Source organism: Podarcis erhardii (genome assembly GCF_964252035.2).
Source record: "Podarcis erhardii genome assembly, chromosome: 6".
In the NCBI taxonomy this organism is placed as follows: Eukaryota; Metazoa; Chordata; class Lepidosauria; order Squamata; family Lacertidae; genus Podarcis; species Podarcis erhardii.
Window position 1 is genome coordinate 32363997 of NC_138510.1, and position 27569 is coordinate 32391565.

The 27569-nt window shown below is 41.5% G+C and overlaps 2 protein-coding genes and 1 long non-coding RNA gene across 4 annotated transcripts in view; 1 reads left to right on the forward strand and 2 right to left on the reverse strand.

The window, feature by feature from the left end:
- Nucleotides 1–19485, reverse strand: part of IPO9 (importin 9) — a 35508-nt gene extending 16023 nt beyond the window's left edge. The window contains exons 1-6 of the mRNA XM_081864734.1: nt 19184–19485; nt 5046–5107; nt 3799–3885; nt 3359–3560; nt 2148–2236; nt 516–602 (exon numbers count right to left, since the gene is read on the reverse strand). Of these exons, the coding sequence (XP_081720860.1) occupies nt 516–602; nt 2148–2236; nt 3359–3560; nt 3799–3885; nt 5046–5107; nt 19184–19334 (678 nt within the window). The 5' untranslated portion in view covers nt 19335–19485. The remainder of the gene's footprint in view (nt 1–515; nt 603–2147; nt 2237–3358; nt 3561–3798; nt 3886–5045; nt 5108–19183) is intronic.
- A 1651-nt stretch (nt 19486–21136) lies between these two features.
- Nucleotides 21137–26516, forward strand: LOC309344319. The gene is made up of 2 exons (XR_014157685.1): nt 21137–21271; nt 23721–26516. It is a non-coding gene; the product is annotated as an uncharacterized lncRNA (long non-coding RNA).
- The window catches only part of KDM5B (lysine demethylase 5B), a 49039-nt gene continuing 47326 nt past the window's right edge, over nt 25857–27569 (reverse strand). For both annotated transcript variants that reach the window (XM_081866590.1, XM_081866589.1), the window contains 2 exons: nt 27007–27324; nt 25857–26704 (listed from right to left, as the gene is read on the reverse strand). In XM_081866590.1, coding sequence (XP_081722716.1) covers nt 26567–26704; nt 27007–27324 — 456 coding nt within the window. In that variant the 3' untranslated portion in view covers nt 25857–26566. The remainder of the gene's footprint in view (nt 26705–27006; nt 27325–27569) is intronic.

The following is a 27569-nucleotide window of genomic DNA, read 5'->3' on the forward strand; positions in this document are numbered from 1 at the left end:
CGTGGAAGCTGTACGCCGGCTCCCTCGGCCAGTAATGCGAGATGAGCACTGCAACCGCACAGTCGTCCGTGACTAGACCTAACGGTCAGGGGTCCCTTTACCTTTTTACTCTCAAGATGGGCTCTAAAAATGGACTAAGCATACCAGCTGCCATTCCTGGGAGACTGCTGGAGGTCTCCCCTTGCCCCACATTATAACCAAGTTAAAGGTTCCTTGACTGTCATGCTAAAAATTATAAAAATTACCAGTCTCTCAATTTGGCAACACATTTTGCACCGACAGGCCACCTTCCATACACTCTAGTCTTATACAATGCAGGGTATAGATCAGAGGGTTTGGACATAAAAATTCACATTCAGATTTCCTTTCAGTCATGATGCTAGAATAAATTTTTGATCTTGTCACCTCTTTTCTAACCTATCACAGAGTTAGTACAACCCTGTGTCAAGTATAATGGAAAGAATATTATACTACTACAATCAACACAACTCATAGATAAGGAATCAAGAATTTACCTTTTCTAACTCCTCCATGTTACAGATCATATGGGCACAAGTAGTGAAGATTTCCACAGCACGTGATCTTGTACGAATACCGTAAACCTAACAGGAAAAGCAACTTGTCAAAATATGAAAACAACTAGCGTTTGTTAATGTGTTATCAGCAGCTGCCCCCCACAATACTAGTTCTCCCTGCTTCACAATACTGCAGAATTGTATCTAGTAAAAAGTAGTTAGCTTTCTAATTTTTCACTGTGCAGACAACCTAAAATTAGTACTAGATTTTCCTCAATAGATATTTTAAGATAGAATAATATATACTTTCAAACTAGCCTTTCAAAGCACTCCTAACTGAAATGTTCTGACATTTAATTTTCTATCAAGCATACTTTGTTTCTATTGAGAGAGAAAATCATTTCCTTGTACAACCAAAATAAGCAAAACACTCATTTTTGTAAGAAATTTCCCTTTTGTAAGATATTCATCTAGAATTATCACATAACTGAAGACTGGGATGTTTAGAGGAGGAGGAGGAGGAGGAGAAGAAGAAGAAGAAGAAGAAGAGGAGGAGGAGGAGGAGGAGGAGGACGACGACGACGACGACGACTTTGGATTTGATATCCCACTTTATCACTACCCTAAGGAGTCTCAAAGCGGCTAACAATCTCCTTTTCCCTTCCTCCCTCACAACAAACACTGTGAGGTGAGTGAGGCTGAGAGACTAGCCCAAGGTGTGACTAGCCCAAGGTGTGACTAACCCAGCAGTTGCATGTGGAAGAGCAGGGAATCGAACCCGTTTCACCAGATTACGAGTCCACTGCTCTTAACCACTACACCACACTCTGTGAGAATTGGCTTAGGAGGCAGATAAGCATTGAAGAAACCATTATATACAACTTGTGTTGGTGTAATCCTTGATATAGCATGTAGCTAATAGTATATTTATAAATATCACTCTAGACCTGGAAATATGAAAACAAAGCCCAAAGGCATCTTCTCTGTCTATATTATGCAGAAACTACTACATAGTGGCTACCAGCTTCTTGTAGCAGAGCCAAAAACACACCTAGAGGATAGTTCTTGCCACGCACCATGAGCGTAGTCAAGGGGGGACAGGGAGGGGCAGCTGCCCCCCATCAATAAAAATACATAGCTAACTGAGGTTCTGCCCCCCTCCAACAAAGGGCCTGTCCCCTCTAATAAAAATCCTGGCTACACCCATGCCATACATCCACATTTTAACTTGTCTAGGGATCCTCTAAGTACATATTTAGAAGAGAAGCTAGAGGAAGTATATGTTAACTATGCAAGAGCATAGATCTAAACATATCAGTACAGTGGTACCTCTAGATGCGAACGGGATCTGTTCCAGAACCCCGTTTGCATCTAGAAGCAAACATAACCAGCGACGGCACGTCTGCGCGCACATGCGTTGCTTTTCGCCGCTTCTGTGCATGCGCGTGACATCATTTTGAGCGTCTGCGCATGCGCAAGCGGCGAAACCTGGAAGTAATGCACTCCGTTGCTTCCGGGTTGCCGCAGAGCACAACTCGAACACGCTCATCCCGAAGCACATTCAACCTGAGGTATGACTGTACTTAGTAGGATGGTTCCTACTAGATGGAAGTCATCCATTTTCACCCGTACCTCTGCCATTGTAAAAATCTTGTACATCTCTGGAAGAATAACAGGAGCTACAAGGGGCATCTGTGTATCTGTCACCTCCCGAGTAAACTCTAGAAAAAAGAAAAGTAGCAAAGTACTTATTTAGAGATTATTCAGAGTAAATTCTCACTTCCATATTGTTCAGTCTAAAGACACACACATTCACAAATGAGCAAGGGTTAAGTTTCCTTTTAGGATTACATAAAGCAGAAGTCAACTTCCTTCTGAGGTGTTAAACTGCATCTGGGTTGTATTGTTTCAGACTACAGGTGGTTGCTCAGATAACAAATATTTGTACACAGAGGACTAAACTATGAGGCTGAAGAGTTCTAGCCTAGCCTTCTCCCCAACATCTAAACCAGCCATAGTTTTACAACCTCAGTGAGAACTAGGCTTATATCCAGTACAGGAGTCATTCAGAATTCAGCATTAATTTTCTCTAAGGAGTTACACGCAACTGCTTTGAAATTATCCACTTAACATTCACCCTAATTCTCATATTGTATAGCCAAGGCTCAGGCTTGATAGCACTACAGAGGTTCATTATGAAAATCCGCAAAAAGAGGATGGTGGCGTCCATGAACAGAGCAATCACTGATTGCCCTTTGAGTAAACCCAAAGTATCTAACATCCTTATTTCACTCAACAGAGTTTCAAGAATTCAGTGTAGTTGAAACGGCACAGGGGACTACAAGATTCAATTGGGAACAAATTTGACAAAAAAATGCTGTTAGCCTGATGCTATATTACAATCTTCTGTAAAAACCCAACCCTGCAGAGGTAATAAAAAATAAATCCCAGTTCTACTGGATTTTTTTCTGTTTTAATTTAACATTTATGAACACCATAGTTATATGTACCCTGCTAGACAGATGAAGTAGTGACTACGTGCAAGGGAGATGGCTAGAGTGGATTATTTGCTGAAGATTTACTGGAATCAACAGTCTCATCTACTACTACACCTAAATTCTTTTATCATTATGCAGCTTCCAGAAATTTGTACAAGGAGCGGGGAACTAAAAGTATTTCCAATATTACAAGCTGCAGTATGAACAATGTAATTTATAAGGCAAAGAAAGAAGGCAACATCAAGTTTCCTTTCTAAAAAAAAAGTCAACATATTAAAATGGTTTGGAAGCCCCAAAACAAGTTGGGAAGAACTACTCAGTTAAGACGACACAATCCTCACATACCTGTAAGCACTCGCATAGCTCCATGCACTGCATTCAGATCCCCACTGACAAGCATTTCCATCAACAGATTGAAAAGCTCAGGCCAAGCTTCAGGCCAATCCCAATGAGCTATCGCTGAAACGGCATACGCAACACTTGAACGTACTTTGCTAATAGATTCTCGCAACCCATTGGGAAGCAGTTCCCTAATGGCAGCTTTTGCCTGTGGAAAATGAATGGTGGAGGAACTTAGCAAGGGACACCAATCATTTGCACAACACAGTAGGATGTACAGATGATATACTATTCCAAGTCACATATCAGTAAATATCCAGCTGAGATGTATCCTATACAAAAAGTTCTCTATACATTTATAAATGGCTTTAACTTGGAAATCAAGGAAACACATCTCTCTTCCAAACTTGAGCATTATGTAACTGAGCAATTAATGAAAGTATTACCCTTTCTGTAGTCTCGGGAGGTCTAAACTTGTCTGACTGGGAACACCAATGAGTTTCCACATATTGTTTCAAGATCACAGAAGCCAGCTGCGAAGGAAAGCAAGGAAGATAAAACAAAACTGAGCTGTTGAAATTTAGGTCTTCAAAGGTCCTTTTTATCTCTTAGATTGCCCACAGAAAGCGCAAAGCTCTCAACATTAGATAAACATGCTAATTCAGAAGATGCCTGCTTCTTTGGTGTCAAAGTACAAGAAAAGGAATGTCAGCCATCATAGATACCGTAGATTCTGGCGTATTAGGCGACTGGGCGTATTAGACGCCCCCCCCCCCAAATTGGCAGCTGCAATTTGGGGGTTCATCTTATAAGCTCAGTCGCTTAATATGCTGGGCAGCTCCACACACACCTCTTTTCCGCGGTTAAAAAGTAGTCTTATACACCAGAATCTACGGTATGTGCAAAGAGTGAGGATTTTGTTGTGGTCTGTGCTTCAGTAATAAAACAATGTAAACATTCAGAGGCAAGGCAATAAATGCACTTTTCAATAGACAAAAAGAACACTTTTTACAAGGACACCATCCTGTCTTACATGATACCATGTTCAAGAGTTAGCTTTCTTACATTCTTCACTCTGACAAGGGAGATAAGGACTGCCAGTATCAACATTCCAGTGAAGTCACTCGCCTTTGGACTGGCATGATCCTTCCTAAGTTAAGCACTTTTGTTTTCAAGGAGAGAAATTTAAGCATGTGCTCTCTCTCTCATTTGATTTAATGGGACTTAAATGTGCTTAATTTTAAAATGCTAGAAATTGAATGTCTTTATTCATGTCAGTCTGTCTATTTTAAGAAAGACATCATGATTATACCAGAAAATGTGACGTACTTCAGCAGTAGCTTACTATTTTGTAATATGTATGTTCTGCTTCTATCTCAACGTAGCTAATACTCCCTTCTTGGGCAAGGTTCTGATGACTGCATTCTTCTGCACTGGTTCTCTAGGTTGAAGACTGGGGCACTGTTTTACAGTGGTTCTACTCCTATTTGGGCAGCTGTTTCTAGAAAGTGGTGCTAAGGGACTCCTACTCAGCTCTGTGGTTTTAAAATCTCTGGAAGCGGCAGGGAGAAGTGAGTCGTAATACATGAAAGTGAACATCCTCTGTACCAAAATAATTGCTCACCTGGTTATAGGGATAACAGGAAGCTGCTCAGCAAACAAATACTTTAACTTTAAATTATTTGAGACTGACCTGACGAATGGCCAGTGCTCCTTGGGGATCTACAGTCAATTCTGCCAAGTGAACACCAAATTCTGAAATTAAAAGAAAAAAAAGTAAGCTACTGGTAACACAATATCATGTTTCAGAGGTTATAACGCTGGGGAAACTACACTGTCATTTTTCATGTGTGACCCTTTATTCCTTGCACAGTCCATTCCCTATAGTTCCTAGCTTCTCTCCACCAACCTTTTAATTCAAAAATCCTATGAACAAAAGATATTTTCAATCAGTGGGTTATAGCAGAAAGTTGGAGAAAAGAGGGGACATCTAGAAATTTGAACCATTTGAAGAAAATAACACTTTGTCGTTACTTTGCCACTAATACACAAATATAGATGATAAAAATGTCTGGTTGGACCAGACATCCCAACCAAATGATTTACAAAGCAAAAAGGTCATTACAAAGCAATAAGCTCATACAATTTGAAAGTGAAGCTTTAAAATTACAATCCTGTGTGTATCTAAGCAGTAAATATTTTATTTATTTAGATCAGAGACAGCAAACTGCTTTCAGGTGGAGGGCCACATGCCAGTAGTGAGTGGGGCTAAAAGCAGAAGTACGTAGAGCAACAAACATGACCCAGTCACACAAAATGCTTAAGTTTCCACAAGCACATGCATATATATCACCTTTCTCAATCATCCATCCAGATAAACAAGCATTCCAGTCAAGCATCAACTCACAAGGAGGAAATGGAGCATGGTTGCTAGGCTATGTGGCCCAAGAAGAAATCAAAGGGCCTGGAGAGTCACATGTGGCCTTGAGGTGTGAGATTCCCCACCCTAATTTTGTATTTCTACCTCCTTTATAAGGTAAAAAGCTTCACAAAGGAACTTATAACTATACTAACATAAATATGAGTTTAAAACTGTAAACATTCAATTAAAACAAATAATTCCTAATGTCTCCCAGTTCTATGGCTAGATTCCAGTTCTGCCAGTTCTATGGCACAAGAGAAGCTTCTGCACTTGGACACCATTGCAGCAGGTATGTACTGATCACGTTCACATCCTGTAATTATCCTATGCAAAATCCACTGATGATTGATGCAGTGCTAGTACAGTCCCTCAATATTTCCACCAACATCATCTCTGCAGTTTCTTATCTCCCTCTCCAATAAGACATATTATTCAAATTTATATATGTAGTTTTTTAATTCAGGGGTGGGACTTCTGGCTCACAGGGTGTTCCCATCCAGTCACCCCCTTTGCAATTCCCACAATTTCACAAAGAAAAATGGGAAGATGTTGCTTTGCAGCAGAGCTGTTAAGTATTTCTGCTCCCCAACCTGTGTACTAATTCTTTCTTTTGCCAAGATATGTGATATCTTTGCAGGAAATGTAATTTGTATGCTGAGCTTTCCAACAAAACAACCCTTTTGTTTGTAAATGGACTTTAATCACTTCCCCACAAATCAGAGAAATGGTTCCCCTTTTGCTGATGCAAACCTTAACCATAACTTTTCCTCTACTCCACACATCTAAGCAGAGATAGATGGGGTAGGAGGGAGGGAGGGAGGGAGGGAGGGGGAGAGGGGGAGAGGGGGAGAGAGAGAGAGAGAGAGAGAGAGAGAGAGAGAGAGAGAGAGGGGGGATAGGGTAACTGAAAGAGTCATTCAATCAAGTCATGCTTCCCTGTTTACCTATCCACTTCTTGGCTCCAGCATTAGACAGGTTTTCCCCAAAAGAATGAGGCCCTTGGGGGGCAAAAAAGATTTCCCAACATCAAGATTGGCCTCATTCCTACAACCCTGCATGACAAGGCAGTGTGCAGCCCATGGGTTCCGTGTCAAAGTACTCTTGTAGCCCATTTGGTATGAAAAGTTGGACTGCCCTGCCTCACATCATTATGTCAGGTGACTGACAGCCATCAACATTCAAAATATGCTGACCATTATGCAGGAAGGAGGGGTAAATGATCCTAAAAACTGAGCACCTTTTCCTCTGCAGAGAACACTTTTGTATTCAAATCACTTCTTCTAGCACTCTCTAACAAGGCTTTCTGTGCAGCTATTTCCAGCTGAATGTATAGGCTGCAGCTGTGCAGGGCTCTCTCCAACACCAAAATATTAACTGATCATCTGTGACTGCAGAGAGCCCTAAGCTGTGCTTCAAAACCCCAACAATCAGCTGATAATTGGGACTTCAAAGCACCATGAAGAGGGCTTTGCTGGCACCTTTCTGGCCCAGTGGTGACTTTACGTGTCCCACATTTGACACCAGAAGAGCAGATACGCATGCATCGATCAAAATTGCCTGGCAGGACATACAGGGAGGCCCATGGGCTGTAGGTTCCCCACCCTGATATAGAGAATGCAATGCAAAATTCAAAATGAGTCAATCTTTCTTTCTTGCTCCTGAATTTTTATGGGGCACAGTTCCTATAAAAGCAGGAGCATCCTAATTAAAAGAAGAAGCAATGTTAAATGTTTCTTTTGTTCAGAAATATTTTCTCAAACTACTTGTGGAACCAAAGCCAATACTAGTAGTAAAAAACTGCAAAACTGGCCTTTATCCAAGTACAGGCTCCATCAGCTAGGCTCAGTGAACACCACATGCTCAGGACTGAGTCTTGATCCCCGAGGGTTCTCCCTTCGCAGAAGAACATTGTTTAGGCTATACTGGAAGAGATCCAGAAAACCTCAAGTGAGAATAGGAAAGCAATTTCCCCCTCCAATTCCAAGTTAGTGGAATCATTATATGACCACTATGGTTACCTAGTCTTGTAACCATAGGAGTAATCTGAACTCAGGAAGACTGAGGAGGATTTAAAGCACTGCTTGGTGTCAATTTTGGATTGGCAGTGAGCAAACAAGCTGCAACTTAATCCAGACAAAGTGGAAATATTGTTGGGTGAGGAGATTGGAAACTGGGAGGTAGGTGTAAAACTTGTTTTGGATGGGACTGCACCACCCTGAACATCAGACTCAATACTGGAGTGCTCCTGGATTCAGCTCTGTGCCTAGAAGCCAGATAGTGAGGGTGGGTAGAATGCATTTTATGGTTTCAGCTGGCACATGGCCTCTTTCATTCATGCTGTAGTAAATGGGCAGCTACACTGTGAACCAAGGCATTATGTAGGACTCACAGTTTGGATCATCTCTCTATTATCATCTGATTTCCATTGGTTACCAATTTGTCCCTGGGCTAAATTCAAAGTTCTGCTTTTGATGTTAAACAGCATAGGACCAGATACTAAGAACAGTCTTAAGAATCCAGCTGAACACAGAAGTCAACTTCAGAATCCCAACTCTATGCCCCTCTACCATAAGAAGTGAAGCTGGTGGACATTAGGGACAGGATCTTCTGTTGTGCCGCAAAGAATACTGAACACCCTCCCCAAAAAGGTATGTACAAAATATGTAAACATACATCCTTACAAAAGACTTTTTGGGCGCTACACTTTAATTATAGGGTGCTGATACTGCCATTTAAAAAAATACTGATTCCTAATATTTTAAAATTGTGGTTACATTTGTTTTTTAATTTAAATGTATACTTCAATTTGATTATATTTTGTTAGCAGCTGAATATTTACCTAAGACAGAAACAAAAGACAAAAATATTTTGAAAAAGATATTTGTTTACTGTAAAGTTCAAACTATGCTATCACTGCAGACAAACATATATAATGAAGCAAAGACATAACTACTGAGAAGCAATACTGCATTCAAACTGTTTTAAATGAAACTAAGTACTTTAACTTATTCACATAACAGCAGAAGATGACATCCTTAATGCTGATTGTTGACATTCTTGCATGGACCTTGATCTAATCCAGCAAAACCTAGCTCAGTGGTACATGGTTTGGCTTGCAAGCAGAAAGTCCCAGGTTCAATCCCTGGCACTACCAGTTAGGGTTGAGAGAGACTCCTGCCTGAAATCTGGAGAGCCACTGCCAGTCAGTGTAGACAATACTGAGCTAGATGAAATAATGGCCCAACCATGGTATAAGGCAGCTTCCTATGCTGTCATAAAAAGTGCATACTCAGGATCATATAGCACAGATTAATTATGCAGACTTGATTTAGACCAGAGGTGACTAACCAGTGACTCTCCACATGGCTTTGGACTCTCAATTCCATTAGCCTCAATCAGTATGGTCAATGGTCAGGAATGATGGAAGCTGTAGTCCAGCATCTGGAGGATCTCGGGTTAGCCACCCTTGTTTTATATGTTTAAAACATATTGGTGATTTGCGGTGAGTCAAGACTGAGGGCAGTCCTAGAAAGTCTCCAGGGAAATAGGGGTGGCCACTGAGATACATCTCGTGTGACATGCTCTTTCACATAATCTAAGTGCTCTGACAGTGATACTGTCATATGCTATCTCAACTGAAGCTTGCAAAACTCTTCCTGAGCAATGCTATGTAGAAAGCTTCACACTAGCCTATTCTCAAGGTTATTACTTAAAACCATTAACTATTTTCACTAAATTGCAATCTCACAGCCATTGCTTTCCCATCAAATGGACTCTGTGAAGAGGTATCTTTGGCTGTGATATGGGTCAAAAATGCCCCCGTTTTCAAACCTGAAAAAGATTCAGGGCCCACCTCAGCTAGCAATAGGTTCACAACTCTTAAAATTCAACTCAGAGCCCTTTGGATAGGAAATAACTACCTGAATAATTGCTAGGGCGGAAAAGAAACTACTTGAATAATTGCTAGGGCAAACTAGTGTTAATTTGCCTGTGTTTCCAGTTTCAGCATAACAAAATCTGCAGGTTCTGCCAAATACTACTACTACTACTACTTTTAAAATAAATAACCTATTCAGAAGGCACAGGATGAAAATGTGACAGTTTTGAATGATGTATGTAAGCTACAACACATCAGAGGGCCCAATGGTGGTTGTTCACCCCATAATTACATGATCATATAATGCGAAAGAGTCTGGGCTTGCTGCTAAAAGTAGAAGTGTGACATGTCCCCAAGCTTGCTTGAAGCAGCCACTCCTAGAATGAGCAATTCTCATTTGCTCTGTAACAGGAGGGCTGACCTCAGATCTTCAAAGCAGCTATCAGCTCATATTTGATACTACAAGCTGCATATAAATTTTCCCTGTAGGTGCGAGCACCTGACACTTGGGTTATGTGAGAAATAGGTTAGGAATTGTTGAATTTATATGGGGAGGAGGGTAAGAGTGTGTGTGAACAGACCAATACTATCCTTTCAAGAGTCTGAAATCCTGCACCTCTGTCAATTTGCCTACAGCCCCTGAATATATACTGCGTTTAATTTTCAATAGTACATACTCAGATTAATCCTTTACAGTGGTACCTTGGGTTACATACGCTTCAGGTTACATACGCTTCAGGTTACACACTCCGCTAACCCAGAAATAGTGCTTCAGGTTAAGAACTTTGCTTCAGGATAAGAACAGAAATTGTGCTCCAGCGGCGCGGCGGCAGCTGGAGGCCCCATTAGCTAAAGTGGTGCTTCAGGTTAAGAACAGTTTCAGGTTAAGAACGGACCTCCAGAACGAATTAAGTACTTAACCTGACCACTGTATTTCCAGTGGGTCAGCTAATCTGAAGTGGCTTGCCTTATGTAATATAAGTTCAGTGCTGTTGAGGTGGACCCAGTGTCTAAATAAATTTATGACCAGTCATCACTATCATCAGGAGCATTAACTCATGATTGGGCCAAACGACCATCAGCCCTCATTAAGAGAATGGTTTATATGGGTTTAAGTTTCCACCAATAAGTAGATATGAGAGTTTGTTAGAACATAAAACACCATGGTGGTTATCACCATTGGAGGCTACAAGTGTAAAAAAAGTTAAATATGGAAGGAAATTGGGCCACCTATGAAGATTTGGTGATCGAAATAGAGAATCAGAGGAAATTAAAATCTATGAAGAAATTAAAACTTCGTGAAAGATTGGTTGCATTATTGTCAAATAAGTGAAATATTTAAAGAAGATAAGAAAAACAATGGATTTGAATATACAAAATCAAGGTTTGAAGTAGATTTGTTGAGTTCTAAAATTTAAATATTGTCAAAAATGTATAAACTACTTTTAGAATGGCATGTGAAAGATGAGGAAGTTAAATCAGTTATGATACACTGGGCAAAGGATACTGGTTATAATATACAATTAGAGGATTGGGGAAAACTTTGGAAAGATGAAATAAATTTTACAGCTTGCAGTTCGTTTAAGAAAATGTAATGGAAATGATGTATAGGAGGTATATAACACCAGTGAAGTTAGCAAAAATGTACAGACGAAATAATCAATGTTGGAAATCTAAAGAAAAAGAAGGAACGTTCTACCATATGTGGTGGGTTTGTAAGAAAGTGAAGGCTTTCCGGGAAATAATATATAATGAACTTTAAATAATGTTGAAATATACATTTGTAAAGAAACCAGAAGCCTTTCTATTGGGCATTGTAGATAAATACATAAGCAAGATAAAATATTGCTTTTGTATGCAACAACTGCAGCAAAGATATTATTAGCCCAAAAATGGAAACGGGAAGAGATCCCAACAAAAGAAGAGTGGCAGATGAAGTTAATGGACTATGCCGTGTTGGTGAAACTAACTGGGAAAATTCGGAACCAGCAGGACCAGACATTTACAAAAGACTGGAATAAATTTACATTGTATTTGAGAGACAACTGTAAACAATTGACATCGTTAGTAGGGCTACAAGAAGTTTTGTAAGGTTAGAGATATCAATTATTATCAATATGATGTTTAAATGGTGTATTTAAGATTTGGATTTAAGGGTAAAAACAATGCGTAATAACAAAATGCAATTGTTCTTTAGTCGTGTCCGACTCTTCGTGACCCCATGGACCAGAGCACGCCAGGCACTCCTGTCTTCCACTGCCTCCCGCAGTTTGGTCAAACTCATGCTGGTCGCTTCGAGAACACTGTCCAACCATCTCGTCCTCTGTCATCCCCTTCTCCTTGTGCCCTCAATCTTTCCCAACATCAGGGTCTTTTCCAGGGAGTCTTCTCTTCTCATGTGGTGGCCAAAATATTGGAGCCTCAGCTTCAGGATCTGTCCTTCCAGTGAGCACTCAGGGCTGATTTCCTTCAGAATGGATAGGTTTGATCTTCTTGCAGTCCATGGGACTCTCAAGAGTCCAGCACCATAATTCAAAAACATCAATTCTTCAGTGACCAGCCTTCTTTATGGTCCAGCTCTCACTTCCATACATCACTACTGGGAAAACCATGGCTTTAACTATACGGACCTTCGTTGGCAAGGTGATGTCTCTGCTTTTTAAGATGCTGTCTAGGTTTGTCATTGCTTTTCTCCCAAGAAACAGGCTGTCACCATCTGCAGTGATCATGGAGCCCAGGAAAGTAAAATCTCTCACTGCCTCCATTTGCCAGGAGGTGATGGGCCCAGTGGCCATGATCTTCGTTTTTTCGATGTTGAGCTTCAGACCATATTTTGCACTCTCCTCTTTCACCCTCATTAAAAGGTTCTTTAATTCCTCCTCACTTTCTGCCATCAAGGTTGTGTCATCTGCATATGTGAGGTTGTTAATATTTCTTCCGGCAATCTTAATTCTGGCTTGGGATTCATCCAGCCCAGCCTTTCGCATGATGAATTCTGCATGTAAGTTAAATAAGCAGGGAGACAATATACAGCCTTGTCATACTCCTTTCCCAATTTTGAACCAATCAGTTGTTCCATATCCAGTTCTAACTGTAGCTTCTTGTCCCACATAGAGATTTCTCAGGAGACAGATGAGGTGATCAGGCACTCCCATTTCTTTAAGAACTTGCCATAGTTTGCTGTGGTCGACACAGTCAAAGGCTTTTGCAGTCAATGAAGCAGAAGTAGATGTCTTTCTGGAACTCTCTAGCTTTCTCCATAATCCAGCGCATGTTTGCAATTTGGTCTCTGGTTCCTCTGCCCCTTCGAAATCCAGCTTGCACTTCTGGGAGTTCTCGGTCCACATACTGCTTAAGGCTGCCTTGTAGAATTTTAAGCATAATCTTGCTAGCATGTGAAATGAGTGCAATTGTGCGGTAGTTGGAGCATTCTTTGGCACTGCCCTTCTTTGGGATTGGGATGTAGACTGATCTTCTCCAATCCTCTGGCCACTGCTGAGTTTTCCAAATTTGCTGGTGTATTGAGTGTAGCACCCTAACAGCATCATCTTTTAAAATTTTAAATAGTTCAGCTGGAATACCATCACTTCCACTGGCCTTGTTATTTGCAGTGCTTTCTAAGGCCCATTTGACGTCACTCTCCAGGATGTCTGGCTCAAGGTCAGCAACCAGACTACCTGGGGTGTACGAGCCATCCATATCTTTCTGGTATAATTCCTCTGTGTATTCTTGCCACCTCTTCTTGATGTCTTCTGCTTCTGTTAGGTCCTTACCACTTTTGTCCTTTATTATGGTAATCTTTGTACGAAATGTTCCTTTCATATCTCCAATTTTTTTTAACAGATCTCTGGTTTTTCCCATTCTATTTTTTTCCTCTATTTCTTTGCATTGCTCGTTTAAGAAGGCCTTCTTGTCTCTCTTGGCTATTTTTTGAAATCTGCATTCAATTTCCTGTATCTTTCACTATCTTCCCTTGCATTTCGCTTGCCTTCTCTCCCCCACTATTTGTAAGGCCTCGTTGGACAGCCACTTTGCTTTCTTGCATTTCCTTTTCATTGGGATGGTTTTCGTTGCTGCCTCCTGTATAATGTTACGAGCCTCCATCCATAGTTCTTCAGGCACCCTGACCACCAAATCTAAATCCTTAAACCTATTCCTCACTTCCACGGTGTATTCATAAGGGATTTGTTTTTTTTTTTTAATAATAATATTTATTAAAGTTTCAAAAAGATTACAAAATTGAAAAAAGAGAAAAAAAGAAAACAAAAAAATACAAAGTACAAAAAGAGTAAAAAAAACACAATTAAAAACATTTCAATCTTTCCATATCTTGTCTTTCATTTACTTATTTCCCTGACCTCCTCGCACCTCCCTCTTTTGTATTCTAGTTCAATAGTTGTTTCAACAAGTTCTTACCCTTTTTACATTTATCTTGATACTTTATCAAAATAAATTATAATTTTACATTTTTACATGTTAGCAATCCATTTTTACGTACCCCTTAACAACATTATTGCTAAAACCACTTAACTTCATTCCAACCTCCCTCTAACATTCCTTAATTTTACAGTGCTTCTGTAAATAGACTTTAAATTTCTTCCAATCTTCTTCTACCGACTCTTCTCCCTGGTCTCGGATTCTGCCAGTCATTTCCGCCAGTTCCATGTACTCCATCACCTTCATCTGCCATTCTTCCCGGGTGGGTAGATCTTGTGTCTTCCAATACTTCGCAATGAGTATTCTTGCTGCTGTTGTAGCATACATAAAGAAAGTTCTATCCTTCTTTGGCACCAATTGGCCAACCATGCCCAGGAGAAAGGCCTCTGGTTTTTTCAAGAAAGTATATTTAAATATCTTTTTCATTTCGTTATAAATCATCTCCCAGAAAGCCTTAATCCTTGGGCATGTCCACCAAAGGTGAAAGAATGTACCTTCATTTTCTTTACATTTCCAACATTTATTCTCGGGCAAATGATATATTTTTGCAAGCTTGACTGGTGTCATGTACCACCTGTATATCATTTTCATAATATTCTCTCTTAAGGCATTACATGCCGGGGATTTTGATTTAGATTGTATCTTACCGGCCCAGTGGTTTTTCCTACTTTCTTCAGTTTAAGCTTGAATTTTGCTATAAGAAGCTGATGATCTGAGCCACAGTCAGCTCCAGGTTTTGTTTTTGCTGATTGTATAGAGCTTCTCCATCTTTGGCTGCAGAGAATATAATCAATCTGATTTCAATGCTGCCCATCTGGTGATGTCCATTTGTAGAGTTGTCTCTTGTGTTGTTGGAAAAGTTGTTCCTTTTATCTCTTGACTCCCTACTTTAGCATTCCAATCCCCTATAATGAGAAGAACATCCTTCTTTGGTGTCATTTCTAGAAGGTGTTGTAAGTCTTCATAGAATTGGTCAATTTCAGTTTCTTTAGCACCAGTGGTTGGTGCATAAACTTGGATTACTGTGATGTTAAAAGGTCTGCCTTAGATTTATATCAAGATCTTTCTATCATTTTGGAGATTGCATCCCAGTACAGCTTTTGCCACTCTTTTGTTGACTATGAGGGTCACTCCATTTCTTTTACGGGATTCTTGCCCACAGTAGTAGATATGGTGGTAATCCGAACTGAATTCGCCCATTCCCGTCCATTTTAGTTCACTGATGCCCAGGATATCAATATTTATTCTTGCCATCTCATTTTTGACCACATCCAACTTACCAAGGTTCATGGTTCTTAAATTCCAGGTTCCTATGCAATATTTTTCTTTACAGCATTGGATTTTCCTTTTGCTTCCAAGCATATCCGCAACTGAGCGACCTTTCAGCTTTGGTCCAGCCGCTTCATCAGCTCTGAATCTACTTGTACTTGTCCTCTGCTCTTCCTCAGTAGCATGTTAGACGCCTTCTGACCTGAGGGGCTCATCTTCCAGCGTCATAACTTTTATATGTCTGTTGTCTTTGTACATGGAGTTTTCTTGGCAGGGATACTGGAGTGGCTTGCCGGTTCCTGCTCCAGGTGGATCACGTTTGGTCAAAACTCTCCACTATGAGCTGTCCATCTTGGGTGGCCCTGCATGGCATAGCTCATAGCATCTCTGAGTATTCAAGCCCCTGCACCACAACAAGGCAGTGATCCATGAAGGGACAAAATGCAATATCAGAGTATAATTAGGAAAACCATTAGTTAAGTAGGAGGGAAGTCTTAAGCAAAGATGGTGAAGTGGTTTTTATATATTATATGTAAGATGGACGTTTTGTCAATTTTTAAAAATAAAATTTAATAAAAATTATATATATAAAAAAATAAGTTTCCATCAACAGTGTTTTGAAACCTTTCAGCCAGGTGACCACAGATGATTTCTCTCTGAATCTCTTTTCTGCTAGGTGCTCTGAAATATCTAACTAGCTAAGTCAAGATATTTACTTAGTTCATTTTAAGTCTCTCTGTGTGTTTTTGCCTTCCCTTTTCTTTCTCCCCACCTTTCACCAAATGAAATTTCATATAGTTTGACATTTGGCTTCAATTGTTTTAAAAGGCCATTATCTGGAGTGTCTCATAATGTCTCTTCCCCACATGCTCAAGAATATGGTTAAGTTTTGTGTTTTAAGGATAGTTTATGACTTGGTGTACTCTAAGCATTGGAAAAGTGAGTCCAAAGCTGTTTCCTGTTTAATATTTTTACGAGCTCTCAAAAAAAATAATGAGGCAGCCTAGAGTTTTCAGCAGGCTAGTATTATCCTATTGTGATGACCTATGGCACTCTCATACTTTCATACACAATAGTTTGCTATAAATTCTCTTCAATCCAGCATTCCTTAGTGCAATCAGCTCTTGAAATGTAAGAATTAAGCAAAAAAAGTGGGCTGGCTTGCAGGATAGGTACGGATAAAGCTAAGTTACAAAGAAAACATGCACAACTTACTTCTGATCTTAAAATATACATCATTAAAGCTTAATCCTATGTGAAGAAGCCTCATGGATAAGCCTTCTCAGAAGGCTATACAACTGATTTCTTTTATTGCAATAATTAGTGACACTTTAATAGTGCCATCTCTGTCCTCTTTGTACGATTAATCTTTCTGCCCTCTCCACCAATACCTCAACACACATTTGTACTTTACTCAGCAGACATCTCCAATTAAGTTGTGCCAGAGATAAAAGTTCATCAACTGAAAGAAACCACATTGGGAGAAGCTTCAGCTGGGTTGGGTGTCTGAAGGAAGTTCCCTTTGAAGTGACATAATCAAACTGCTTAAAACAGACAAAACCAGAAAATATAGTACAAATACGCATAAATATTGGTACTTCTCCTTCAAGCAATGACAGCTTTCAAACAACAAGAACAGCATCACAAAAGTGCTATATTGTTCATAACTTGCTTCTGAAAGTACCGTATTTTTCAATCTATAGGACGCACTTTTTCCCCTCCAAAAATGAAGGGGAAATTTGTGTGCGTCCTATGGTGCGTCCTATGGAGCGAATGCAGGCTTTCGCTGAAGCCTGGAGAGCAAGAGGGGTCGGTGCGCACCAACCCCTCTCGCTCTCCAGGCTTCAGGCAGCTATCCGCAAGTCTTCGGAGGAAGCCAAAACAGCCAGCGGGATGGATCCTGCTCGCTGTCTTGGCTTCTTTGCTCTTTGGGGCTGGGGGGGGGGATAATTTTTTTCCTTTATTTCCCCCCCTAAAAACTAGGCGCGCCCTATGGTCCGGTGCACCCTATAGAGCAAAAAATACGGTAGGTAGTTATGCCTCCCACCCCCATATAGCTCCACTTGCCTGCATAACACGTTTGCACAACAGTGACCAAGTAGCAATCCTATCTGCCCACAACACATTACATACTACAATCTCAGGAATTTTCTTCTCATTAGTCATTTAAGTTACCAGACTGGGGGTGGCAAGAGAGGGAAAGGAGATAAATTTCTTAAAGGCTTATTTAACTTGAATTTGCTATGGAAAACATAGTTTTTAAATATTTTAACAAAATATTCCTAACGTATAAGCACATAAATAATTCAAAAATCGATAAATAAAGCTAAAGCAGATTTTTTTTCTATTGTGGTATTTTGGCAGGAGAAATTAATTTCCTTAGAACAGGGTTGGGACACATGGTGTCCATCAGCTAATGGTTGGAATACACGTCTTATTACCCCTGATGACTGATTGTCCTGGCTGAGACTGGTGGGAGTTGGATCTAACCACATATAAGCACACATGTATGTATGTATGTATGTATGCATATGGGTATATATCAACACATATAACACACACACAAACAACTGATAACCACACAGAATTCAGAACTTATTATAACTCTCTACATTAAACTGAAGTAATTTATTATGTTTATGGAACTGCTATGTCTAAATCTATGGAGTTTAAATGGGTTTTAGAGGACATTTAAAAAGCCTAATTTGGAAATTATGGAGTGAAGTATCAACACATTCAGACTCTGCAATTCAGACATGCAATGCTTCAGACCTTGTTGATCTTCACCAGTTCACATGGTAGATCACAATCTGTGTGGGAATATTTACATACCAGGCACTCCCACAGCTAGCTTATCACAGTGAGCATAACAATGCTCCAGAGGAGAAGTGGGAGAAAGACAGTATACCCTGTGACAGGTACTGTATACACCTAAGCTAGTCTTAAGTAGGAGAGAACACCTTTTAGAAACATTTCTGCAGAAGGCTTTAAGATCTACATCTCTATTTAATTCTATTACACTTAATGAGCACAGCTTTTTCTCATTAAAACCCGGCTGTACGCAACCCTTTAGGCCAACCAATTTTACTACAGAGATATTACTATCTCACTCAGTTCAGTGTTGCTCTTTAAAGTCTGAATAATTTAGCTTGGAAACCCTTAAGGCTGCTTTATAGGCGAACTTCAGCAAGGCGCCCAGACAAAGCCCCCTCCTCCCCCATCACCCAACCTTATCCCATGAGGAACCCTCTTCAACCTTTTCTGACCAAGGACCCGCCGTTAGCACAAAAGGGAGGGAGCCACTTTTTAACTGCACCCTGTAGTAGTTGTGTGGTCGCACAGCTGCGGCGCCCCTTAGGGTCTGGCCGACGACACTCACCAGACGAAGGCCGATTTATGCCTTACATACACAATGGGCACGAAAGGAGGAGCGGGGCCGCCGGAGGAAGCCCACTCCGAGACATATAAACTCCGGACGACTTGGAAAGGAAGCCTCGGCATCTCCGGTGCCGAAGAAGAGGCGAGACTGGGGCAGGACCCTGAAGAGAGCGCGGAACCGGTGGCAGCAGAGGCAGGACCCGAGTTTCCCCGCCCACCTCGAGCTCTGCGAAAAGTCCCTTCCAGCCCCTGCCCCACAAAAGGCCATCCCAAAAAAAGGAGTTAATCCAGAACTGGGAAACCGAGGAGCAGCTCCATCTCCTCCTCTGCCCATCGCCCTGGCCGGGGAGACCCGAGGCCCACAAAAGGGAAGAAGCGGGAGGCTCGGCTCCCCTCAGAGCCTCCCCCCCCCCGCCGCCCGGTCGGCCGTTGCTGCCCCCACACTCACCCTCCGTGACCTCCAGCACCTTCACCTGCTCCTCGGCAGCGGCGCGCACCCCTTGCACCGGGCACAGGATGCCGTTCAGGGTCTCCACCAGCGCCTCCTTCAGCCCCTGAGCCACAGGGCCCGGCCCCACGCCCGACGCGACGCCCGCCATCCCGCCGCGCCCCTGAGGAGAGCAGCAGCAAGGGCGAGGGAGAAGCTCCGCGGGGCTGGGGGGGGGCGGGGAGGAAGCGCGAGGCGGGAGGAAAGGCAGCAGCGGGTGCGGGTGAGGCGGCACTAGGCGGGCTGAGGGCCGCGGCTGCTGCCGCCACCGCGCGCCAAACGCGCACGCAACGACGTGCTCTCGCGCGGAGAGCGGCGCCGGCGAGGATCCCGCCGGAACCGGTTCTCGGAGAACGCCCCCTGCAGCTCGGATGGAAGCATCGCATCCTTAGGCTGACAACTTTTACTTTTTAAAAAAAAAATTGGAGGAGTCCTTTATTACAGATCAGGCAGATTAAAAAGGTAGACTATGTAAAGCAGAAGACTGAAAGAAAAATGTACCCATTTAACCGTTTCAAAAAACCATGTACGGAAAGAAGCTGAAGGAAAACACCCGAGAAGAGGCAGGTGTACCGCTGTTCCCAGTCTGCGCTGTGCTGGTGAAGCTATTTCTCTTGCTGGTCTGCTAAAGAGAAATGTTGACAGCATGTCATCTCATTCTGCTGGTACTTAATGGGACAGGCTGGCATGGGTCAGAGGCACCATCACGACAAGCCAGAAGCTGCTGGATGAAAAGTGACTCATGGTCAATGGTGACAGAAATGCCATGCCATGGAATGGCAGGAAGTTGCTGTTTCTGCAGTTACAAGAAAGATAGCAGTGAGCCCCACCAAATTCCTGCTTAGCTTTGCAGACAGCAGGGCTGCTGGACTGGCTGGTGCAAGTGAAGGACAAAATCTATGTTCATCAAATTTAGTAAAACCCCATTTTTAGTGGCAAGGCATGGTTTCCAGTCCTAAAGGTTCAGCAAGGTCAAATCAGAATTTCCCATCCATCATGTAGTAGGGATACATCAGTCCCAAGACTATGGCTCCCAAAACAGGGATCAGCCAGACTGTCCAGAAACTTCATTCTTTCGAGGAAGACTTGTTTGGAACCTTGGAGGCATTAGGATTACTGCCATACGGACGAAACTCTCCTATAAGGCATTGGTCAAGCATCTCTCGGGCATCCAAAGAGTGGCCAACATCTTCAAAGTTCTCAATGGCATTGAGAGCAGAATCTCCTCTCCACCTGGATGCTCACTGAGGAAGCGGGTGACGTTGTACACACGCCCACTGATGACCAGCCAGGTCTCCTTGTTGGTGTTTCGCTTCACCACTTTGTCCAGGGTGAAGATGGATCCCCTTTCGCAGGTCTCCAGCATGTCCCCGCTACCATGCTCCTTTCTTGACCCCATTCAGACTCGCCCGCCTTGACTGAACAGGCTGACTTTTGAAATAAAAAAATGGACGGTGGGATCCATCCATTTTTGCCTGGCTTAGGGGTCCAGCTCAATAGCTTTTGCTGGAAACAGGGATGGGCAGATACAATACAAAAATTGACTGTTCACCTACATCTTAAAGCAGGGGGTGGGGAATGTTTTGCTTCCTTCACCCCCTGACCATTGGTTACGCTGGCTGGGAATGGTGGGAGTTGGAGTCCAACGAAGATCACATGTTCCTCCCTACTGGTTATTGGTTTGTTTGTTGATGAGAATGAGGATAATTATGATGTGTTTTTTGTTTTCATTTTGTATGTTGCAAACGGCCCTGCGATCATCAGATGAAGGGTGGTATACAAATTTAATCAATAAAATTTAAAATAAATAACAAGACAAAAGGGAGGAGAAATGACCTTGCTTCTTGACTGCCGAGGGACTATACGAACTTATTTCTGACCAGTTAGGGAACCCTGATTGAAATGGGCTTACTCTCATTCTTTACATTCATTCTGATTTGTTCTGGCCATTGCAAAGCTCTGGACAGTCAGCTGAGCAGTGGTAAAATGTGGAGATGTACTGAAGGGGCATCTGAAAGGACTGCAAGCTCCCACTGTCTGGATATTAAGGTAATCAGAGCTCCTCTGGGTGTCCCTGATATCAAAAGTTAGGTCAGTGGTGACCAGAAAAAAAATTTATTTGAGATGGCACATGGTTGTATACATGTCATGGGCCCCTGCTGGATAGCATGCATGATTGCTATTAATGAACAGCCATCACTGTGCATACACAATATTGTGTCTCTAAAAAACCAAGCATTTTTCCCCTCACTGCCACCATCAGAATTAAAATGCCCTCCCACTCACCCATCCTTCTCAGTAGTGAACTATGAGCTAAAAGCAAGCAGAGCTGTAGCTTGGCATGATTCTCTTGACTGTACTTCACATAGTGGTGAGGCAGTAAAGAGAGAAGATTGCTGAAAGCCCAATAAGGGCTGCTTTCTTAAGCCAACTGCTCATACAGCCCTGGAAGAACAGGAGAACTGAAGGGCTACACTGTATTGCCACAGCTGACTTCCCTTATATGGATTGGACGGGTGCTATGGAGGATACAAAATACAAAGGCTGCACCAAGAGGCCCTAAGAATTGACCAGAATGTGGTTGCATTTATAAATTTTATGTCTGTCCTTGTCTATTGTCTGCTGATTTATTTTGTACTGTGTGTTTTTTATTGTACATTGCCTTGTAATTTCAAATCGAAGTTGATATATAAATATAATAATGATGATGATGAGAGACTTTTATTAATCAGAGCTGAAAAGAAAAAAATACTTGCAACTTCTACATGCCTGGAGGGCTTGCCTAAACAAAAGATGTTTCAAACAGGCACCATTAAGATTACAGTGAAAGTGCCTACTACCTGACCTCATTCACAGGAAGTTCCAATGTATGTGCTGCCACACTAAAAGACAGATTTATTACAAGTGCAGAACAAGTATTATGTGGCACGTTTAACAAATGTCCTGCAGCATCAATACGTAGCAAAGTTCTTTTTCCTCCACCCCACCCCCCATTGCATGCTGAAGCAAACTGCTGAAGGGCTTGCAATGCTCTTCTGAGAGTGGCTGAAATGCATTTAATTAAACATGCAAAAACCACAGACAAAAATGTGTGGATTTTTCACAAATCCAACATGTCCTATAAATATCCCATTGTTTGTCCTGCAGATGGATGCATGAAACCACAAGCATGGTCTGACTATAGGCATCTTTCTTTTGAACTAGCACATTCTGAGGTAAAGTTGGGTTGTAGCCAGAATTAAATATGCCAGTTCAGATCTCATGAGCAGGCAGTAGTGAGACATGTGTCATGCCAGTGAAGTGCATGACAGAGCCTATAAACATCCAGATGAACAGAGACATTATTATTTCTGGCCTATTACCAATACAGTGTTTGTACTAACCCAATTTCATTGTTGCTATTTTAAGACAAAGCTCCCTAACTGGCTTTGTTGTGCAATGGCTTTCACAAAAGAGAATGCCTGAGAGGACAACGCTTTGCACAGATCAACACGGTGACAATTTAAATGTTTCCAGCACTGGCTTGTTACATCAGCACCCATGCGTTCTAGAGTAAATGCTTGAAAACACTGCTTTGCATAGACCGGCATGGTGACAAAACAACCCTATTTAAGTGCTTCCATATGAAAGATCACAGTGTTTTCTTATACCAGCGTCCTTATGTTCTAGATCTGACTCTGTCAAAATGATGGCAATCTCTCTGTAATAACCTCACTATTGTACAGGGAACCAACCAGACCACTGTATGTAACCCAATCTCATGCTGGCTGTGCAGTGGTGATATGATAAAGTCTGGTTTTTTGTTTCCTTCCCACAATGCAGTGCTTTCAAAGCTGAGGGCCTTTGCAGGAACTTGGCAAAACAATGTAATATTGGCCACTCTTTCTCACACTCCCATACAATAGGTGCTCCCCTCTCCCCAAAATAAAAACACTGTCATGGGCAAATAATGTTTTTACCTTTAAACATGCATCTCTCATAAGGGGAAAGGCTGGCAGCACTGGCTCCAAGGTAACATTGTTGATTGAAATGAGATGTTTATTGGTCCGAAGAGGGTACATTTCTGAAAATCTAAGGGCTGAACAGTCTACAAAACTTTTGTTACTACTCTATTGATGCTGCTACTTTGTGTTTTCATGGTACAGTGGTACCTTCGGTTAAGAACTTAATTCGTTCTGGAGGTCCGTTCTTAACCTAGAGGTATCACTTTAGCTAATGGGGCCTCCAACTGCTGCCAAGCCGCAGCCATGTGATTTCTGTTCTCATCCTGAAGCAAAGTTCTTAACCCAAGGTACTATTTCTGGGTTAGCGGAGTCTGTAACCTGAAGCGTCTGTAACCCGAGGTACCACTGTATAACTTGGATGAGTTGTGCCAACTCAAAGATACGCGTTGGTGTTCTTAAGCTCACAAGAGGACTTTTGATTCAGCAGGTGCTCCTGCTAAGCCAATGGATGATCACAGAGGGGGTTGTTCACCATTTCCTCCTTGCCCCCACAGGTACAAGCATTTCCCCAAAATCAGAGCGAATGTTGAGGGACACTTCTGAAAATATGGGAGGTGGCATAGGTTGACTACAGCAGGAAGAGCTAGTCTGCAAAAATCACGTTCCCTCAGAATCTGCTAGCAGAGGTGTCCACTGATTTTCCACCCAAGCAACACAGCATTTTGGAAAGGAACACACCTAGGACAGTATTTCTCTCACACACAATCTTTTTCTACACAGTTCTGGAACAGGTTTCTTCATAAAGGAGCAAAATATTTTTCATTCTGCCCCTCCGCCCAAGTGTTGATCAATATGCTCTTTATTTATTAAAATAAATAAATAAATGTGGCATTAGGATTGTTTTGGGCATGGCTTTCAAGGAAAGGCTTTCCCTCAGGTAGCCTTCCTCAGGCTGGTGCTCCAAATGTTGAGACTCCCAATTGCCCTCAACCCCAGCCATCACGACAATGGGTAAAGGATTATGAGAACTGCAGTCCCAACATTTGGCAAGTGCCAGGCTGGGGAAGGCTGTCTTAATATGCTTTGTTCTCAAGTAATGGGAATTCTGAAAGTGCTACTGGTCAGTGCAGCCAACCCATTGCAGTTGGGACAATACTTTATTATAAAACACAGTTTCCATTGCTATTCTGGAACCAATACAAGGGCTGAAGGTAGACAGAAGAAACTCCTGGACTATAGCATCCATAATTTGTACTGCTTGTACTCACTAGCTGTCAGATTCAGCGCAAGTCTTAAGAACTAATCCCATAGCATATTCCCACCACTAATTCCAGAAGTTAAAATGAAATAAGAAGCCTGTAAATAAGAATTCCAGTTTTTGATTTTTGTGTTACAAATATGTTTTATGCTTTAAATGTATTGGCATTTTTTGGCATTAAAAAAAAATAATAACAGCCAGCCAATGTTTTTTCGTTCTGCTAGCAAGTTACATTTTAGGCCAAATGTATGTCAAGAGTCTCATTCTCCGCTGACTGAGCTATCATCTAACATAACATTGATTCTGAACTCAGTCGGACATGTTAGTAGTGGCAGTTATATAGAGATAGAAGCAAGAAGATCAAAGCTGATAGGAATATTTCTGTCCTTTTTCTCACTGGTCAAGAGTTCCAAACTGTATTCTCGTCACCCATGAATTGGGAAAGAATGGCATCTGGTTGTGAAGACTGCTGTCCAAAAACTTACCGAAGTCAGAAGTGAGCAAATATATACCATGAGGAATTGACACCAAAAGGAACACCAGTCCAATACATAAGATAGCCTTGGGCAGGGCTTGTACTGACAAAGCTCACAGATGAATCCTGACTCTCATATTGAATCAGACCATTAGTCCATCTAGCTCAGGTATTGACTAGCAGTGGCACTCAGGGTTTAAAGCAGTGGTCTCTCCCACCCATACCTGGAGATGCTAGGGATGGAAGAAGACATTTATGTCCATTCTGCTGCAGTTTGTCTTCTGACACAAACTGCATTATTAGACTCACTTTCCAATTTGGCAGAGTTTTACATTAATTGCTATTATTACGTTATTACACACCATTTCAATGCAATGGTCATTCATTTCAATACACAGGGAACTCAATACAAATGGGGAAAGACTCAATCAATCATGCACCACTGGCGAACTCAAAACAAGAGCAAATACCAATCATATTCACTGAATTGATTTCTGTTTCAGACATGGGACAAATAAGTGAACATTGGCATTTTCCACACCAATTTCCATCAGAATTCTGTGACAAGTCTAGAGATGCTGAGGACTGAACCTGGGATGTTTTGCCTGCAGAGCATGGACTCTACACTGAGCAAGGCCCTTCCATCATTTATATCATCTGAGAGACCTTTGTAAAACAGATCTACAAAAGTTACTACCTCATAAAACCCACTTGCCTACACATTCGTGGTCTTAGAAAAAAAACAGATTTGTTAAGTTTCTACACCTATTTGCCACAGGTAATGAAGAAGTAGGTTTTTACAAGGCAGATCTAGGCTCTGTGGGATTAAGGAAAGAAAGACGTCTCAAAATGCAATGGCATGGATGCTTTTAAAAACATAATTATGTGAAAACATGCATCATAAAAGTGATCAAGGTGGGAAACGGCTGCAATGCAACATCTTTGAAGACACCAGCATTGAATTTTGTAACATAACCAAGGGTTTATTCCACAATATAAACTGCAACATTTGATACAAGCTACCAAAAAAGAAGAAAAAGCCAAAATACAGCTGTGGCCATTACTTTACAGAGCTTTCTTGTCTCCTACATCACTAGTCCATCAGTGACACTAGAACCTAAACATTTGCTTTCTGTACATTAACCAATGCTAAAAGCACCACACGCTGTTCAGAAATAGAATTCCAGTCACTGAAACCAGACACAGAAGTTATTGCTCAGATAAATAAACCTAGTCTACAAAATCAAAGGGGGGGGGGGAATCTAAAGTTTTCAAAAATGTTCAAAAGAGTAAACAGGGATTTCTTCAAAAAGAGGAATTATGGGAATTCTTAGTGCAGTGTTTTGCACCTAAACAGAGTTGATTAAATGTGCTGGTAAATTTCAAAGAGGTAATTTAATGCTATACATGAAAAGGTGCATGTTTTGATGCCTTCAAACTGGCGAAAAACCCCTGTCTGAACAGTCAGCATTTCAAACCTCAATAACCACAAACAGCTTAAAGGATAAAAATACAAAAGTGTCAAATTGTTTTAAGGTCTGAAAAATGATCCCATTAGGATAGAAGTAGCACCATTTGCAACTTGGCTCTAAAACCAGCCCAGTGGCTTTATGGAGGGGGAAAAAAGCTAATCTTCTGTTGTAGAGTCCTTATGTTCATCAGGCATGTTACTTTCGATATGGGGAGTCCTTTCCCGTACAGCTCACACATATGTAGTCTTCTTTTTCTGCCATTTCTGGAGAGACACCCACACATACTTGATGGAACCACTGATTGCAGCAGCCATCACACTGGACCCAGTCCACCTAGACACAAAGAGAGAGTTAAAAGTCTTCACACAACAACAAATATAGTACATCACTTTTATATCTGTTTGCTAGCAAGTTTTCTGTAGCTACAAGTCTAGCAGTCTACTAGTACCATATCCTGTACTGGGCACAATACTTTGAGGAGATAGAAAAACTGGTGTTCAGAAAATAGTCTTAGGGTGAAAGGCTGAAAGAACTGGGTTTGTTTGCCCTGGGTGGCCTACAATGTCCCCTCCATCTCTATGATTCTACCAAACCATGCATTTTTACATCCTTTACAGATATTTCCTTCAACTTACCTCATCACCTTCAGGTTGCAGGCAGTTGACAGCTGGGCAGATGGCATCCTCATCTTCAGATTCTTCTTGTTCAGAAAAGGACATATCCGAAAGAAGCAACTGGCTTTCACCAGACCGCTGTATGTCAAACAACCTGTTTCTTTCCAGCTTGCTAGTACCCAGTTCCCTCAAATGAGATAATTTCAGTTTTTTCTTGTTGGGAGCTATTTTTCTGACTCGTGTTCTCATCTCACCGCAGAAATCTCCTCTCTCAAAATGTCTCTTCAGCTTCCTTTCCACAGAGCAAATTCCATCTCTCTTCCCTCGACAAAAATCAGTCTACAAGAAACATGCATTAGAAGTTCATAAAGTACCACGTAGCCAGTTCCTTATACTTCTGCATGCTATGCAGTAACCATTCACACATTTAATGAGAAGCACATATTAAGCATAATACTTCAGCATCTCTTTCTTATAGCACTTAAGAATGAGATTTTTTTTTTGAAAAGTTTTACCATTTTTTCAACACAGACACAAAAAACCTCCTGTCACCTTTTAAGTGCAAGGGAATTAATATTGAGAGC